Genomic DNA, 14,119 nt, shown 5'->3' on the forward strand with positions numbered 1-14,119 from the left:
TTTATTTGCTGTAGTCACAGCTCCCATGGCATATAGTGGACATGTATTTTGCACAGCCAGGTTCTAATTGTCACTTCTCAATGCAATGTAAGTCAGAAGTAATTTGAAAGAGTTGCACTGGTGTGAAACTGGCTTGGAAGAATACTCTAGGGTCTACAAATTACCAGATGAGTTCAAATAATCTATAGCTACCACTTGTGTTCAGTGTCCATCACACTCATGCACCCATCTTTATTTTTGCTAGCATGTGATTTTTACTGAAGACTGTCACACACAGTTGTGTGTCATACTGAATGTGGGCCAGGGACTATGCTGCCCAGGAAAAGCATTTTTATTATGCTTACAGCAAAAAGAATAACTCTAGACAGCCTACAATGTAGGCACCTACATCTCAGGTGATTATTTAAGATGCCTGTGGTGGTATAGAGAAAGCAAGAAGCATTTGTGGAGTGCAATTCATCTTATCTGGAAGGCAGATCTATAAAACAGACCATGCGAATTAAGTGCTAGAGGTGCCTCTTTCTCTCTGCTGTCTACAAAGGGGTCAGACAACTGGCTCGGAGACAGCTCCTGCAGACTCTTCTAAATGGAAGTGAGGGGAATTACCCATGATAAGGTGTGCGAAGGTGCACAAACATCTTCATGCCAGCTGCAAACAAACTAACTTCAGAGTAAGAAGTGGTCCAGCTCTCCGGATACCCACATGTAATCAATATGATATTCCTCTGCCGTAACACACATGAGCATGGTCTTTTCCAACGTAAATGATTCTATGATTCTATGGAGGTGTGGTGCTTAGGGACGTGGTTTAGTGGTGGACTCAGTAGTGTTTTGTTAACAGTTGGCTCCGATTATTTTATGTGTCTTTTCCAACCTAAGTGATTCTATGATTCTATGAACCATTAAGTCTCAAAACAAAAATCCACAATGCAGAGGAAATACAAAGGTTGCTGACAGTCATGTTTTTCTTGAGAAGTGTTTGTATTTGCCAGAGTTGAGGAGCCAAATGGTCAGAAAATGTATGCTGTTAGACAACTCCTGGGACTTTTGAGCTGAGCTTTTTTTTCATAGAATCATAGAACACCAAGTTGGAAGGGACCTCAAGGATCATCTGGTCCAACTTTTTTTGGCAAAAGCATGGTCTAGACAAGATGGCCCAGCACCCTGTCCAGCTGAATCTTAAAAGTGTCCAAGGTTGGTGAATCCACCACTTCCCTGGGGAGAGTATTCCAATGGTTGATTGTTCTAATTCTGAGAAACTTTTTTTTTTTTTTTTTAATAGTGGTTCATTCAGTTTATCTGATGCTAGTAAATTTTTAGGATTTCAGTTAAATTGGTCTTTTACTTCAGGGAAAGAGAAACCTGATGCCTCAGCTTCTGTCACTGTGGCTGTTGGAAGTTTGGACTATTTGCAGTATTACTTCAGTAAGAAGAGACTGGTATTAATCTGATTTTGTGTGAACAGGTTTAAATTGGGACCCAAGCCAGTGATATTATACTGTGACAAAACTGGTGTAGCTGGAGTTAAAACTGAATGCCCATACAGTCTGAGGCCAGAAAGAACTCTTAGACTGCCTGCATATGAAGGGTTGTTAAATTTCATGCACTATCCATTCTCCAAAAGCCAAAGAAACTTAGCCCCAGGGTATTCAGTTAACTCTCCTTTGCACACAAGGATCGAGGATCTGGAGGACATGGATTCTTAGCAGCCCAAAATGTAGATAAACTTACAGGGGTTTTATAAAGCACCTCAAATATTTTATTTAAAGTAGTTGAAGAACAGCATTTATCTTGTTTTCCAACAGATCAGTCTAATGCTCTTGATGTTAGCATCTATTTAAAAATGTGGGACGCAGTACAAAAAGCCAAAGGCATCCAAAGTTGAAAATAGGAAAAACAGATGAAGACTGATATTGTTCTTTGTTTTCTTGCTCCTCTAGGATTTACAGTGTTGTATTCCCTCCCTTCCCTGCTAATTTGACTAGTGCCTCTGTTATGAGCTGCCAGGAGACCTAGGGCTGGAGTAAACATTCAAACCTTGCCCAGTTCATGTGAACTGACCAGGGGTGTTGGCTGCCTTTGTCCCCAGTAGCAATCAGCTCTGCTTAGGGTTGGGTTTAGAAGAATGGCTTTTGCAAAATACTGGAAGTGGCTTTTTTCAGTTTGAGGTTAGGTTTCATAAGCAGCTCAGCTGAGCAGTTGAGAAGTGAATCCATTCACACCCAAGCAGTATTTTTCCTCAACTAATTATGTAAAACTGAAATCATGTGCACAGATTTCTGATTATTTCACCATCTAATGACAGCTTGTGTTCCCAGGTTAGACCACATGGAGTCAAAGTACCACTTTGACTCACGGACACATGGAGAAGACATCACAAAAACACAGAATTAATCTCTGGTCTCATTCCATTGTATTCAAAGGAGTTGTGACAAAAATGAGTTTTCCCAGATTTTACCTGTCAAAGAAGCTGACTTATTTCCATGTGAGATGGGCTTAGGCCAGCATGAAATGAGATCTACATACAAAGAGCACCAGTTTCAGTGAGGCTGACTTTTAGGGCTACAATCTTCTCCCAGAGTGCATCTGCCATTCCAACAGCAGATGTGCTCCCACCCTGTGCTGAGGTGACCCTTTGGGGTCACTTGAATGCCGATCGTAGGTGGGTTTGATACAAGTGACATACAATTAAAGGGCATTAAGATATAAGTTTTGTCTGTCTGGTGTGAAAGTCAGCCTGCTCTAGGACAAAGGGTATGCAGGTGTGACTAGAGCTGGCAGAGTTTGCCCTGTAAAGTTCAGGAACTTGTGTGTCTGCAGGTGGTGAATTTATGGGGAGAACCAAAGCCAGACCGATTGTCATCAGTTTTGCTTATATCTAAATTCCTTACCAACTGGGCTAAGGATTCAGTATAACCTCATTAAATCCATGAAGATGTATTTTTGTCTTAGGAATAAGGTCTTATTATGTAGCCATTTAATGAGTTGTGAGCAAACATGTTTTAACAAATCTTTTATGGCTTATTACATTCCACTCCCTTGATGATAATTTCAAAATCTGACCATTAAAACAGGGCTCTTTTCACAACTCTTTGATGTTGACACTTAGAACTGAGCACTTCATCTTTTTGCATTTGGTTCAGAATCGGAAAGGTGTAAATTACAGATCTGGCTTTTATGTGCTTTTATTGATCAGACTGCTTCGTAGAAACCACAGCAGTTCTGGTAGTTTAGCAGTCTATATTACCTTTCAGCTTTCTTAATTGGGCCACTGGGGTACAGTTAATTTTCAATTTATGTTGAGAGTAAGATAAGGTGAGGTAATACCTCATCATTGTACTTGAGTAACATCGACACTAAAACACCATGATATACCTTGTAATTCTAAATACACAAGTTGCTTGTTGAAGTACATGTAGATGAGTTATGGCTTTTATTCACTGTGTATTTTAGGACCAATTCTGCCTATAATAATTCCTGTGTCTTCACTGACTTCCACTGAGACACTAGCTACAGCAAGCAAGTATGATTTGGTCGAGTGTATTGGAGAGTTAATTCACTGTGCCAGTCTAGAGCACCCACCAGACTAACTGAATGTGGTCATCTTTTTGTGTGTTTGCTGACAGGTCAAAGTCATGGTGCGCATTTCTTCCACACTTGCCAGAGACACGTCTGAGTCCAGCTCTTTCTTAAAAGTTGACCCTCGTAAGAAGCAAGTCACGTTGTATGACCCCTTGGCCTGCGGAGGTCAGAATGCTTTCCAGAAAAGGGGCAACCAGGTTCCACCCAAGATGTTTGCTTTTGATGCAGTTTTCCCCCAAGATGCATCACAGGTAGGCAACCTATGACCGGAATAATCTGAACAATAGCATGCACCAGAGACAAATTGTTTCTGGTGCAACAGTAGTACTTTCAGTGGAGTTAGACCAGGGCTGCATTTGGTCTCTATTGTCATCAATAATGAAATCAGTTTATTAAATTGTATCTTGATAGCTGTGTGCTTTCTTTACGCTTTACTGTAAAAAATTGATCCTAAAATTATACATGTGATAAATGTGCTAAATGGTGCCTAGTAGTCAAATCATCAATATCAACAAGTTATTGTATATTATAAAATCTTATTTTTTGATGTATACAGCGATCAGATCAGAACTGCAGTTCTCTAATGCAGTCTATTCGTTAAGAAATCAAGGATTGTTTATACAGTGTTCTATTGTATAGTTTACAATAGGAAGTTGGGGATTTTAGTCCACAAATCTTTATTCATATGTGTATGTTTGGATTTCTTATTTTTATTAGACTTCTTTGGTTTGATGAACTATGCTACCCAAATGTCATGAGGAGCACTGTAGAAAAGTAAGATAACATTGCAAAGTATAGTTAGAAAACAGTACCCTAAGGCTGTTTCTGTAGTCATAAGCTAAACAGAGCTAGGACACGGGGCCAGCTAAAGCACTGTCATATGATCATATCATTAGGTCAATCCCTAACCTCATTCTGGTCCAGGCAGCTTGCACCTCCCAGACTAATGCCTGGATGCAGTTCAAGGGCTGGCCTGCCAACAGGCACTTGCTTGGTCCATTTTATTTACTATTATAGCGACTGTCTAGAAATACCCATGAACTGGGTGAATTTACATGATTTATAATCAAATGTGAAGTGCTTCACATAAAAGCCTAAACTGTGATAGGCGGTTGCTGCAGGAGTGCTGTAGACCATTCAGCCTGCTTGAACCTTACTTCTCAGAATGCTCAGGGTAAATTTGTGTGTTGTACTTCTTAAAATACTACTACAGTCTTCAGGATGGAGCCTACTTCTGCTAAAAGCTAAGAAGACTCGTAATAATGTAGAGAAAAATTAAGAAATGTCACCTAGCTAATATCAAGGAGATTGTTTGTTCCTCTTACATTCCTTACCCATTTGCTAGTGGAATTGAATTCAGTCCGTAATTGGGCAAATAACAGAGCCTGTAAAAATTCCTCGGCATTTGATTGGGTTTTAATCAAAAATATATTTTTGAAGTCCCCTCAGTAGACAGTGCTAACAAACCAACCACATCCCCTTACAGTACATGTATTTTGTTTAACCCCACAAAGGATGTTGATGCTTCAGCAAATGAAACTTACTTGACAGAGAGCAAAAGCCCTGCTTCTTGTGCTTACACAATATCATTCCCATCAACAGCATTGATCACGTGTATGAGACAAGCAGGATTAGACTTTTTTGATACTTCAACATGCTATCTGGAGCAAGGATGACATTATGACCATTTTTCAGTGAAAATATTCTATTAATTTTCCTTATTACTGTTAATTGTTTTATTATCCTTCTTTTTTTTTTTCTTCTTTTTTACCTTTTTTTTTTTTTTTTTTTTTTTAAATACGTGTGACAGGCTGAAGTATGTGCTGGGACTGTGGCTGAGGTGATCCAGTCTGTGGTCAATGGGGCAGATGGCTGTGTGTTCTGCTTTGGCCATGCCAAACTTGGTTGGTATTGTTAAATTTCCCTACTCAAGCAGCAAAGTGAATATTTTTAACCCAAGATTGATAGTACATTAGAATAGGAAAAACAGACTTTCGTTTGTTTGTGCATAATAATTGTATTTGAAAGTAGTACACTGTGCATGACCTTGTACTAGACCTTTATCTCTCACTTACACATCTGTTTACTTTGGATGTTGTCTAAACGTCGGACAGCATGCTCTTTGAAACAGAAGTTATCTTTGAGTTGTTGCTTCATTCCATCCCCTGAGTACTATAGCAATTTTTAGCATTGTCTTCAGTTCTTAATGAATGATCCAACATTGATCTAGTTTTACAGATGTGCTTGGTGTTGGAGACTGTTTGCCAAAATACCACTTTTATCGAGCTGTGTAAAGGCTATGAGTGTCCACTCAAGCACTTGGTGTTTGTCATGGCACTATTCAAGTGCTGTGACTGGGACCTCAAATAGTTTGATTTATATTTTGTTCCCTGATTAGACAATTTATTCATTACTAACCTCTTCTTATTCTGTCTCCAACAAATCCTATTCTAATCGTTAGCTGAATGTTACCAATGGATCAAAACTCGCAAACACATCAACAGCATTTCAGATATTCATGGAAAGAAAATAAAAAGAGAATCATCATCATTTACACACTTTTCTTTAGAAATAACTGGATTTCAAGAGTAATCATATATTTTGGTCATGCTTATCTAATGGTATTTTGAAAATACCATCTCTTTAATGCAGAGGGTCATATTGTATGTGTGCAGTAAGCTCCATTCTTTAATGTCTCAAAGAAACACAGAGGTACACATACAACTTAAAAGGATAATTCAGTTTTTCAAGTGATAAAGAAGAGCAAGCTGTATCAGGCCATGATTATTCCAAATTACAGGCAACAAAAACTGGAGAGTATTAAATGCTGTAATGCCACCATCTCTGGTACAATGAATGGAGCAGGGCCACTGGTCCAACTAACCACAGGGCCCCTCTGGGCCAGGCAGGAGTAATAATAGGATGAGCACTTGGATAGTTAACCCCCTGTGACCTACCAAAATCGAGATGGCAAATGACAAGGAAAAGAAAACCACCAGATAACGGTGTCTCACTAGTGCTACACGTCCTTTAGAGAGGCAGCCTAGCTAAGGCTTTGGGGGAGCATGAATTGAGTCTCTGCAGTTGCTTTGGTAAATGAACTACTACCATTCCACCCATTTTGGACACACCCAGACCTTGCCACAGACATGCATAGAAATATTTCCTTCACTGACCTTTTTCAACATAAGAAATGCAACATGGTAAAGAAGCCACAAGTAGTTGACTGAAAGAATGTATACCTTTATCATTTGGCTCACAAATTTAGGAGCTTTAGAAAACTTGTCTAAAAGCATTTTATGTAGTGACATCTAAAGCAGCATAAGATAGTGCTCTGTGTCTGTTCATAATCAGCAAACTATTACAGCAGAGACAAGCCAGAGCTATAATTACAGAGTCAAATAAATGCTAAACAGGGGAAGGTTTTGACCCTGATAAAATATTTCTTCTTGTAGACCCACTTATGCACCAAATTACCACATGTACCTGTTTATTTTCTGTATGAAGTTATGTCTTTATAATCCTGGGACCAGGTTTATGTCAATCCTAACCCCAGCGTTTGAAGCATAATACAGTGCTTTGAAGTAAAATAGTATTCAAAGACTGCCACACTCACAATATGTAAAGCAGGGATCGTCAGAGACCATAGCACTACTGCTCTGCTTATTTCCCCCCAGTATTCATCCACATCCGAGGCTGCAGTGTTCTGTGGTAGGGACCTGCAGCACCCCGCCTGGGGAATGGGGGATGTCAGGGGAATGCACAAGGTAATGATTTCTGAAAGCAGCTCAAGATTTCATCTGTCGATTTTAAATGCTTTCTATTTTCCATGTACTATTTGTCTGCCAGCCTATCTTTCTCCCTCGCTGACTGTCCTTATTGTAGTGAAGAAATTGTTTTCATGAGGCTGTGCAGGATAATCTCTCTTGGCAGAAGGCTGTGAAGGTCCTGGGAGTGATGTTGTTATCTTTTCTTCATCCTCCCATTCCTGACAGGGAAGTCATACACCATGATCGGGAAGGATGATTCCATGCAAAACCTCGGCATAATCCCTTGTGCCATCTCCTGGCTCTTCAAGTTGATTAATGAACGCAAAGAGAAGACAGGAGCCCGCTTCTCAGTCCGAATTTCTGCAGTGGAAGTATGGGGGAAAGAAGAAAATCTGAGAGACCTGTTGTCAGAAGTGGCTACAGGCAGCCTGCAAGATGGCCAGTCCCCAGGTGTCTACCTTTGTGAAGACCCCATTTGTGGCATGCAGGTGAGTTCAAGGTTCATTTTACAGTGGAACAAATAATGTGTCTCTTTTTTTTTTTTTTTTTTTTAAGCTATTGAGATGGTTCAAATTCAAGAACTACCCAGAGCATAAAGTTCAGAGACTTGAAAGTGTTTACTTTAAAACATGCAAGAACATTATGACCTGCAGCTGCAGGGCCATCTGCTCTCCCATCCTAAATATTTGTACCTCTGGTATAACTGATGTTGAGCAGGGGCTTGTGTTTGCAATAAAATGTGAAAACATTCAGTGCAAACAAAAATGCACCAATTTACAAAAAAAGAAAAAAAAAAGAAAAAAAAAAGAAAAGAAAGTGTGATTTCTCTTTTGTAAAGCAGCAAGCTAAAATATTTACAGTACTGCACAAATAGCTGGAGGCCATTAATATGGCTGTTTATCTCTTTATAAACTACATTATTTATAGCACTTGCATTAGCAAAGTTTCAGGAAGCATTAATCGCTACTTATTAATTGCTGCCAAGAAATAAATTCCTGAGCTGGGCAAGCCAAGAATAACTCAAACTCTTCTCAGGTTTGGAGATTTAGCAGGAATGAGTAACTGGATCATGTATTTCCTGGGTAACCACTAGAAAGCCTCAGCAACCCTATTTTTTTTCCCCCTCTTGGTTTGAGGAGAAAAACAGCCTGTTCTTTCATTTTGCTGTCTGTAAGGGACTAAACCTCGTTTTTGTATGAGTAGATTAAGAGGGAGCAAACCAGCATGATGAAGTTTGAATGCATTCTTTCAACTTTAAAGGCAAAGGCTGCTTCCATTGAGAACCTGCAGAGCACTGCCTAGCCAGGGATGGGGAATGGAGGGAGGAGTGAACAGACATACAGTATCATATACCCTATTTCCTGCTCCAGGCATCTAGAAATCATGATTCACATCCACAAAAGTAATGAATTGTGAGATTTTAAACAGCAAGTAATACATTTTGTGTTTTATCTCTGTGGTTTAAGCCTTTTAGAAATACTTAGATCATATTTTCCATTCTTTTCCATTCTAACTGAAGACTACAAAGTTGGTCTTGGTTTTAAATAACAATTAGGGTTCTTGTTCTCACTTGACTCCTGGGTTTAGTGCTTTATGAGATACTTACAGTATCACAAGTTGTCTCACCCTCTGGTATCCAGTGATGGGTGCAGTCTAGTGAATATAAGATGGGAAACTTGAGTCTTCACATTTCCCACCGGGATGATACATGGGCCAGTTAAGATCTGCATTAGCATGTGTCTGTTACATAACTATGTAACAACTAGACTCTCCTTAGCGCTTTATTCTTTACTAAAATATTTAAGCACATCAGCAATAATAATAAATATCCCATTATTGTTGCATATTTTCATACAGATACAGTCAGAACAGCTATATCCAAAATAAATTATTTTAGATCAGTGAAGAAAAGGTAGCTCTATGTGACATCTATGTATCTATGCAGTGAATTAAATTGCAAGCAAAAAAGCCTTTTTATGTGTGTTTACAAGACATAGCGACATTGTGGAGTCATGTGTCCTATACCTGAATTCTGAAAATCCTCAGATGAAGGGAGGATATTATATTATAGCCATACAGATACACAGAATCAGCAGTGTGTATAGCAAATGAATAATCACCATATGTCACACTGTCTGTCATTGGGCCTTTCCAAGTATGCACATTTTCTTCTTGCTTACATTAGTGAGATCAGCCCACAGACTGGCCTGCCTTCTGCTTGCCTTCTTAACTCCTTCCTGCCTCCCTCTTTCTTTCTAGAGAGATGTTAGCCTTCAGCTGTGTCACCCCATCCCGTGCCCAGCCTTGGCTTTATCCTTCCTCAAGCTGATTAATAGTCATGAAGAGAAGACAAGAGCAATGTCTTCTTTAGGAGAACATAACTGCTAGATGTGTTATGTGACAGGGGAACAAACCCTGAGAATGTTAGTTCCTCGTTTTTACACCAGACAAAACAAGTCTATCCTATGGGCCAGCTCTGCATATTGCCAACTAATGCTATCAGATTGCACAGTCACATGTCCCTTCCACAGACAAACTAGGCTGAGGTGACCCGAAACATGCGTGCATTCCTAACATTATGGGGGATTAATAATATCTGCCCTCCTATTCTGTCTATCACTTTGGAGAGATAAGAGCAGGCTGGTGACTGGGATTGAGGTCCAGCAAATGTGAATGTATGTATATTACCTGTCTTGTTCCATTTAATGGATTTCCCTGGCTCATGAGAAAGTACATGAGCTTTTGGTATGAAGGGGCAAGAAAAATTCTTCTCTTCTGTGCTGCTCCCTGCATGCTATGGGGATGAACACAAGCTTCAGTCCTGTTATTTCCCAGATTTACCTGTGCACTGCTCCCTTCTAACACTTTCTGAAGGGTAACGTGTAGTCCTGCCCCTGCCAGTCTCCACCAGCTGTTGAGTTTGGGGTTGACGTGTCTTCCACAACTTTTGTTGCCAATTCTGACCACCAGAAGGACACAAGGATTGCCAGAGCCAGCAATGCAGGGGAAAAAAAAAAAAAGGCAGCAAAAATAGTAAATAATTAATAAGCATAAATAGCTTAAAATTCTGGGAAATGAAGGAAAGAATTTATGCATCTGCTCAGCCCATAGGACAGTTTCCAGTTGCTGGGGTTTACATGTAACAGCTGCCACCAGAGGTACCCCAAGTGAGAACCCTCGAAAGCCTGGATTCAGTTGTGAGGCTCCTGGGGGGCATGGTATTGCCACCGCCAGTGTCAGGAGACTCTCGTCCCATGAGGCAGCTCCTCCCTTTCGGCCCCGTCAGAAGCCAGTGTATCCGTGGTGTACACTGCCTGCGGGAAATCGTCCGGTAGCGTTGACCTGCGTGGAAGTTTCTGTGTCACGTCTCCCTTGTGTTAACTGCAGCTTCAGAACCAGAGCGAGCTCCGCGCCCCTACGGCGGAGAAGGCTGCCTTCTTCCTCGACGCTGCCATTGCCTCACGTCGCAGCAGCCAGCGGGACTGTGACGAGGAGGATCACCGCAACTCCCACATGCTCTTCACCCTGCACATCTACCAGTACCGCATGGAGAAGAGCGGCAAAGGCGGAAGTAAGCTGTCCCCCCGCTCCCTTCTGCCTCCTCCTAGCCTGCCTGGAAACTGGCTTTAAACGGGCCTTTAAACAATATTCTTTAGCGATGAAAATTAGCCGAGTTGTCCATTCAGCGTGGGGTGGGACCATTTGTGCCAGCAGGCAGGCTACTGGGGATTATTACCATCACTTGTCAATTTAGTTGCTGTCGTGAAGATACTATCAGTTAGTCCTCAGCTCTGTGTAGGCCTCTATCTAAAAAAAAAAAAAGTGCTTTTCAAATTGGCTTTTGGTATTATCTTTACTGATAGTGTTGAGGTCATGAATTAAAATATCGTGGTGATGGGTATTCCTTGCCACCCTTATGTTAGCTGTTCTGCTTTAGCACCTAAATAGGGCAGTGTGTGTGGAAGCTGATGTTGGGAATGCACAAACTGTACCTTTTCTTGCAGATACATGATATTTTAGTTGCTCGACCAACTAAATGCGCATGAAGGACTCTCGTGGTTCTTTGTAAAGGCTCTGGGCTTTTCAGGTTGGCTTGCTCCCTGTCTTTGCAGATGATTTCACTGGCTTGTGTCTTTACTTCCATCTCCCGCTTCTAAATGAGGAAAAGATGCTTCCATGTCTATTTATATGTTTCTATAATTTTCAAAGGTTTCATTTGACTTGCACCATTTATATTTTTTTATTATAATTTATCTTCTGTTTCAAGCCTCTCAAACTGTTTATATCTGGAGATGTACAGAAGGTCTTTTTTTAGTAAGTTCCAGTGATAAAAGATTTGCATGATATAAGAAGCACTCCCACTGAAAAAGAAAACATGCACACTAAAATTATTTTTTCTAAATAAACATTTTTTATAGGGAAAAATGATTGTTTGAAAAACACCAGAGACCTCTGCTTCTTTAAATTTGTGGGCTTAAGCAATTCTGCAGAAATAGCATTTGTTTCAGCTCCTGGCTCTGCATAGGTTAGTTGTAACAAGAAATAAATTGCAAGCTATGATGTATAGTGGGTGAACAACACTGCGGTACTAATGTCTAATGTTTGAATGCAGAAAATGTGCCTTGACCATACTTATAACAGAGAAAACCAGAAAGTTTTTCTAAATGGAAATTCAGTTTGCATGTGTTTAAGTAATAACCCCAGTGGAATTGGCAGGCAGAAATCTCAATTAACTAAAGCTTTGTTAATTAACTACCCTGAGGTGGAAAGGAAGACTGTGAATGCTCAAATGGACTGGTTCATAGGAATAAAGATGTCTGATTTTGAGGGAATTATCATCACAGTTATTTAATGCTTCACGCTTTTTACTGCACACAAGTGCATGTGCACACAGTCCTTTTCTACTATTTTCACATGCAATTACTAAAAGGGAAAAAAATGTTTTCCTGTGTCTATAATGACTTATTTTCAAAAAAGAAGACACGATCCTGTTGGATTATAATGTGGCATGCTTTGCCCACTGCCTTTAGTTTTTGCTTTGTCTCATGGCCACATCACCTTGTCTTCAAGTTCCTGTATCTGAGTGGCCTCACAAGCCAGGCAGGGTCAGATCTTGCTGATAATTGAATGAGGAGGGAATTCCAGCTACTCAGAAAGGGCGCCTAGTGATTATCACTGTCTCCTGCTGTAATGAAGGACTTTTCAGAAAAAAACATGAAGATAGTAGAGATATATAGATTCCAGTAACAGGATTAAAAAAGATAGGGGGAAGAAAAAAAAAAAAAAAAGAAACCCAGTTTCTAAAGGAGAAGAGATTAAAGGGCTGGCCAACATATGATTTTGGTAAAAAATGACTGTTAGAATAGCATATTGGTACTGTACTTACCTCCTTGTTAGATTCATTACCAGGAATGTCATGAAGCAGACTTAGCACCATTGAAATAAATGGCATTGTGGCAGAACTGACACAGTCATTTTTTAGCTGTCAGCTCTGAAAAGTCTCTGTGTCCATAGACAAAAACAAGTGTTTGGATGTTCCACTTCTTTTCTTTATAGTTACCAGGCACATTAGTGGAGAACTTGCCTAACAAATAACTTCATTTTCCAATCAAGCAAGTGGATCTTCCATCCTAAAAATGACCTACTTTGACTTATAAATTAATTAAGAATGAAAGGTCTGGTAATTTATCTTATTCTGGATTTCTTCAGCCTGTGTAGTAGAAGCATGTGTAGAAACAACATGACCGAGGTTTTGAAGGGTAGTGATTTCTTCCATTTCCTTTTGTTTCCCCGATGTCTGGTAATCTTGGCAACAGAAAAATTTATTATATATAATTCAGTAACATCACCTGCAGTCATTTTCAGTAGGAACTAAACACATTTCTTTGTTTTTCTAAGGAAATCATTGGGGGATACTCAAAAAAGGTAATTTCAGCCTTCTGAGGGCATCAGTCTTAGAGGTCTCAGGGACTCCTAAGTCTAAGAGTTTTAAGGAGTCTTAGAGGGGAGGAAGAAGTCCATGAGTAGTTCAGAGGAGGTGAACGTCCAGCTGCCTGGAGGGCTCCCCAGGGAAGTCTGACTTTCCACAGCGAGTACGGGAGCCCGTAGTGTGTGTGGATGCTGCCCCTTGAGAAGTATCCCATCACCAAGAGCACAGTGGTGAAACTTCCGTGGACATGTTTGACGGGTTGTCATATAATCTGGGGACTGTTACAGCTTTTTGGCAGCCTAGCCACCAACATTAGTTTTAATCAGACATTTATTCTTTATTTCTGTTTGGTGATACTCAGCATGACTTAACCGATATCACAGTATAATTTAATACATTGGAGTCCTGTGTTGCCTAATACCTGATGTAACTGAAGCACTAACAGGACTTAAAAGGAGCAGAAGTTACTGTATTAACAATTTTTGACAGAGATGCTGACTGTATTTTGGGGATATTATTCTCAAGTTCCATTGCGTAAACCACTTTCACAGAAAAAGTCCTCTCTTCTTTATTCTTCTCTATTTATTCTTTCTTCCTTCTTTCTTTCTTGTCTCTGCCTTGCTTTGCTTTTAATTTCTTATCTTGTCTTCTTCTTTCTCTTTATTCATGTTTCTTTTTCTTTTATCATAAAAATCTATCTGTAGTTTTAGTGTAATTCATTTTAATTATCTATCACCTACAACTGAATCAGGATTATAGAATTATGTATGATACATTCTACAGAAAGGCTTGCTATTTTTATAGAGAGTTTTGTGTCATTCAAGACAACAGGTAGTCG

General features: G+C 39.9%; 1 protein-coding gene across 1 annotated transcript in view; it reads left to right on the forward strand.

Annotated features, from left to right (window-relative positions):
• KIF26B (kinesin family member 26B) overlaps positions 1–14,119 on the forward strand; it is a 300,203-nt gene that overhangs the window by 227,925 nt on the left and 58,159 nt on the right. Inside the window, exons 6-9 of the mRNA XM_042796107.1 lie at positions 3,627–3,833; positions 5,393–5,486; positions 7,578–7,840; positions 10,740–10,923. Of these exons, the coding sequence (XP_042652041.1) occupies positions 3,627–3,833; positions 5,393–5,486; positions 7,578–7,840; positions 10,740–10,923 (748 nt within the window). The remainder of the gene's footprint in view (positions 1–3,626; positions 3,834–5,392; positions 5,487–7,577; positions 7,841–10,739; positions 10,924–14,119) is intronic.

Source organism: Tyto alba, unplaced genomic scaffold, assembly GCF_018691265.1.
Source record: "Tyto alba isolate M040663 unplaced genomic scaffold, T.alba_DEE_v4.0 Super-Scaffold_22, whole genome shotgun sequence".
In the NCBI taxonomy this organism is placed as follows: domain Eukaryota; kingdom Metazoa; phylum Chordata; class Aves; order Strigiformes; family Tytonidae; genus Tyto; species Tyto alba.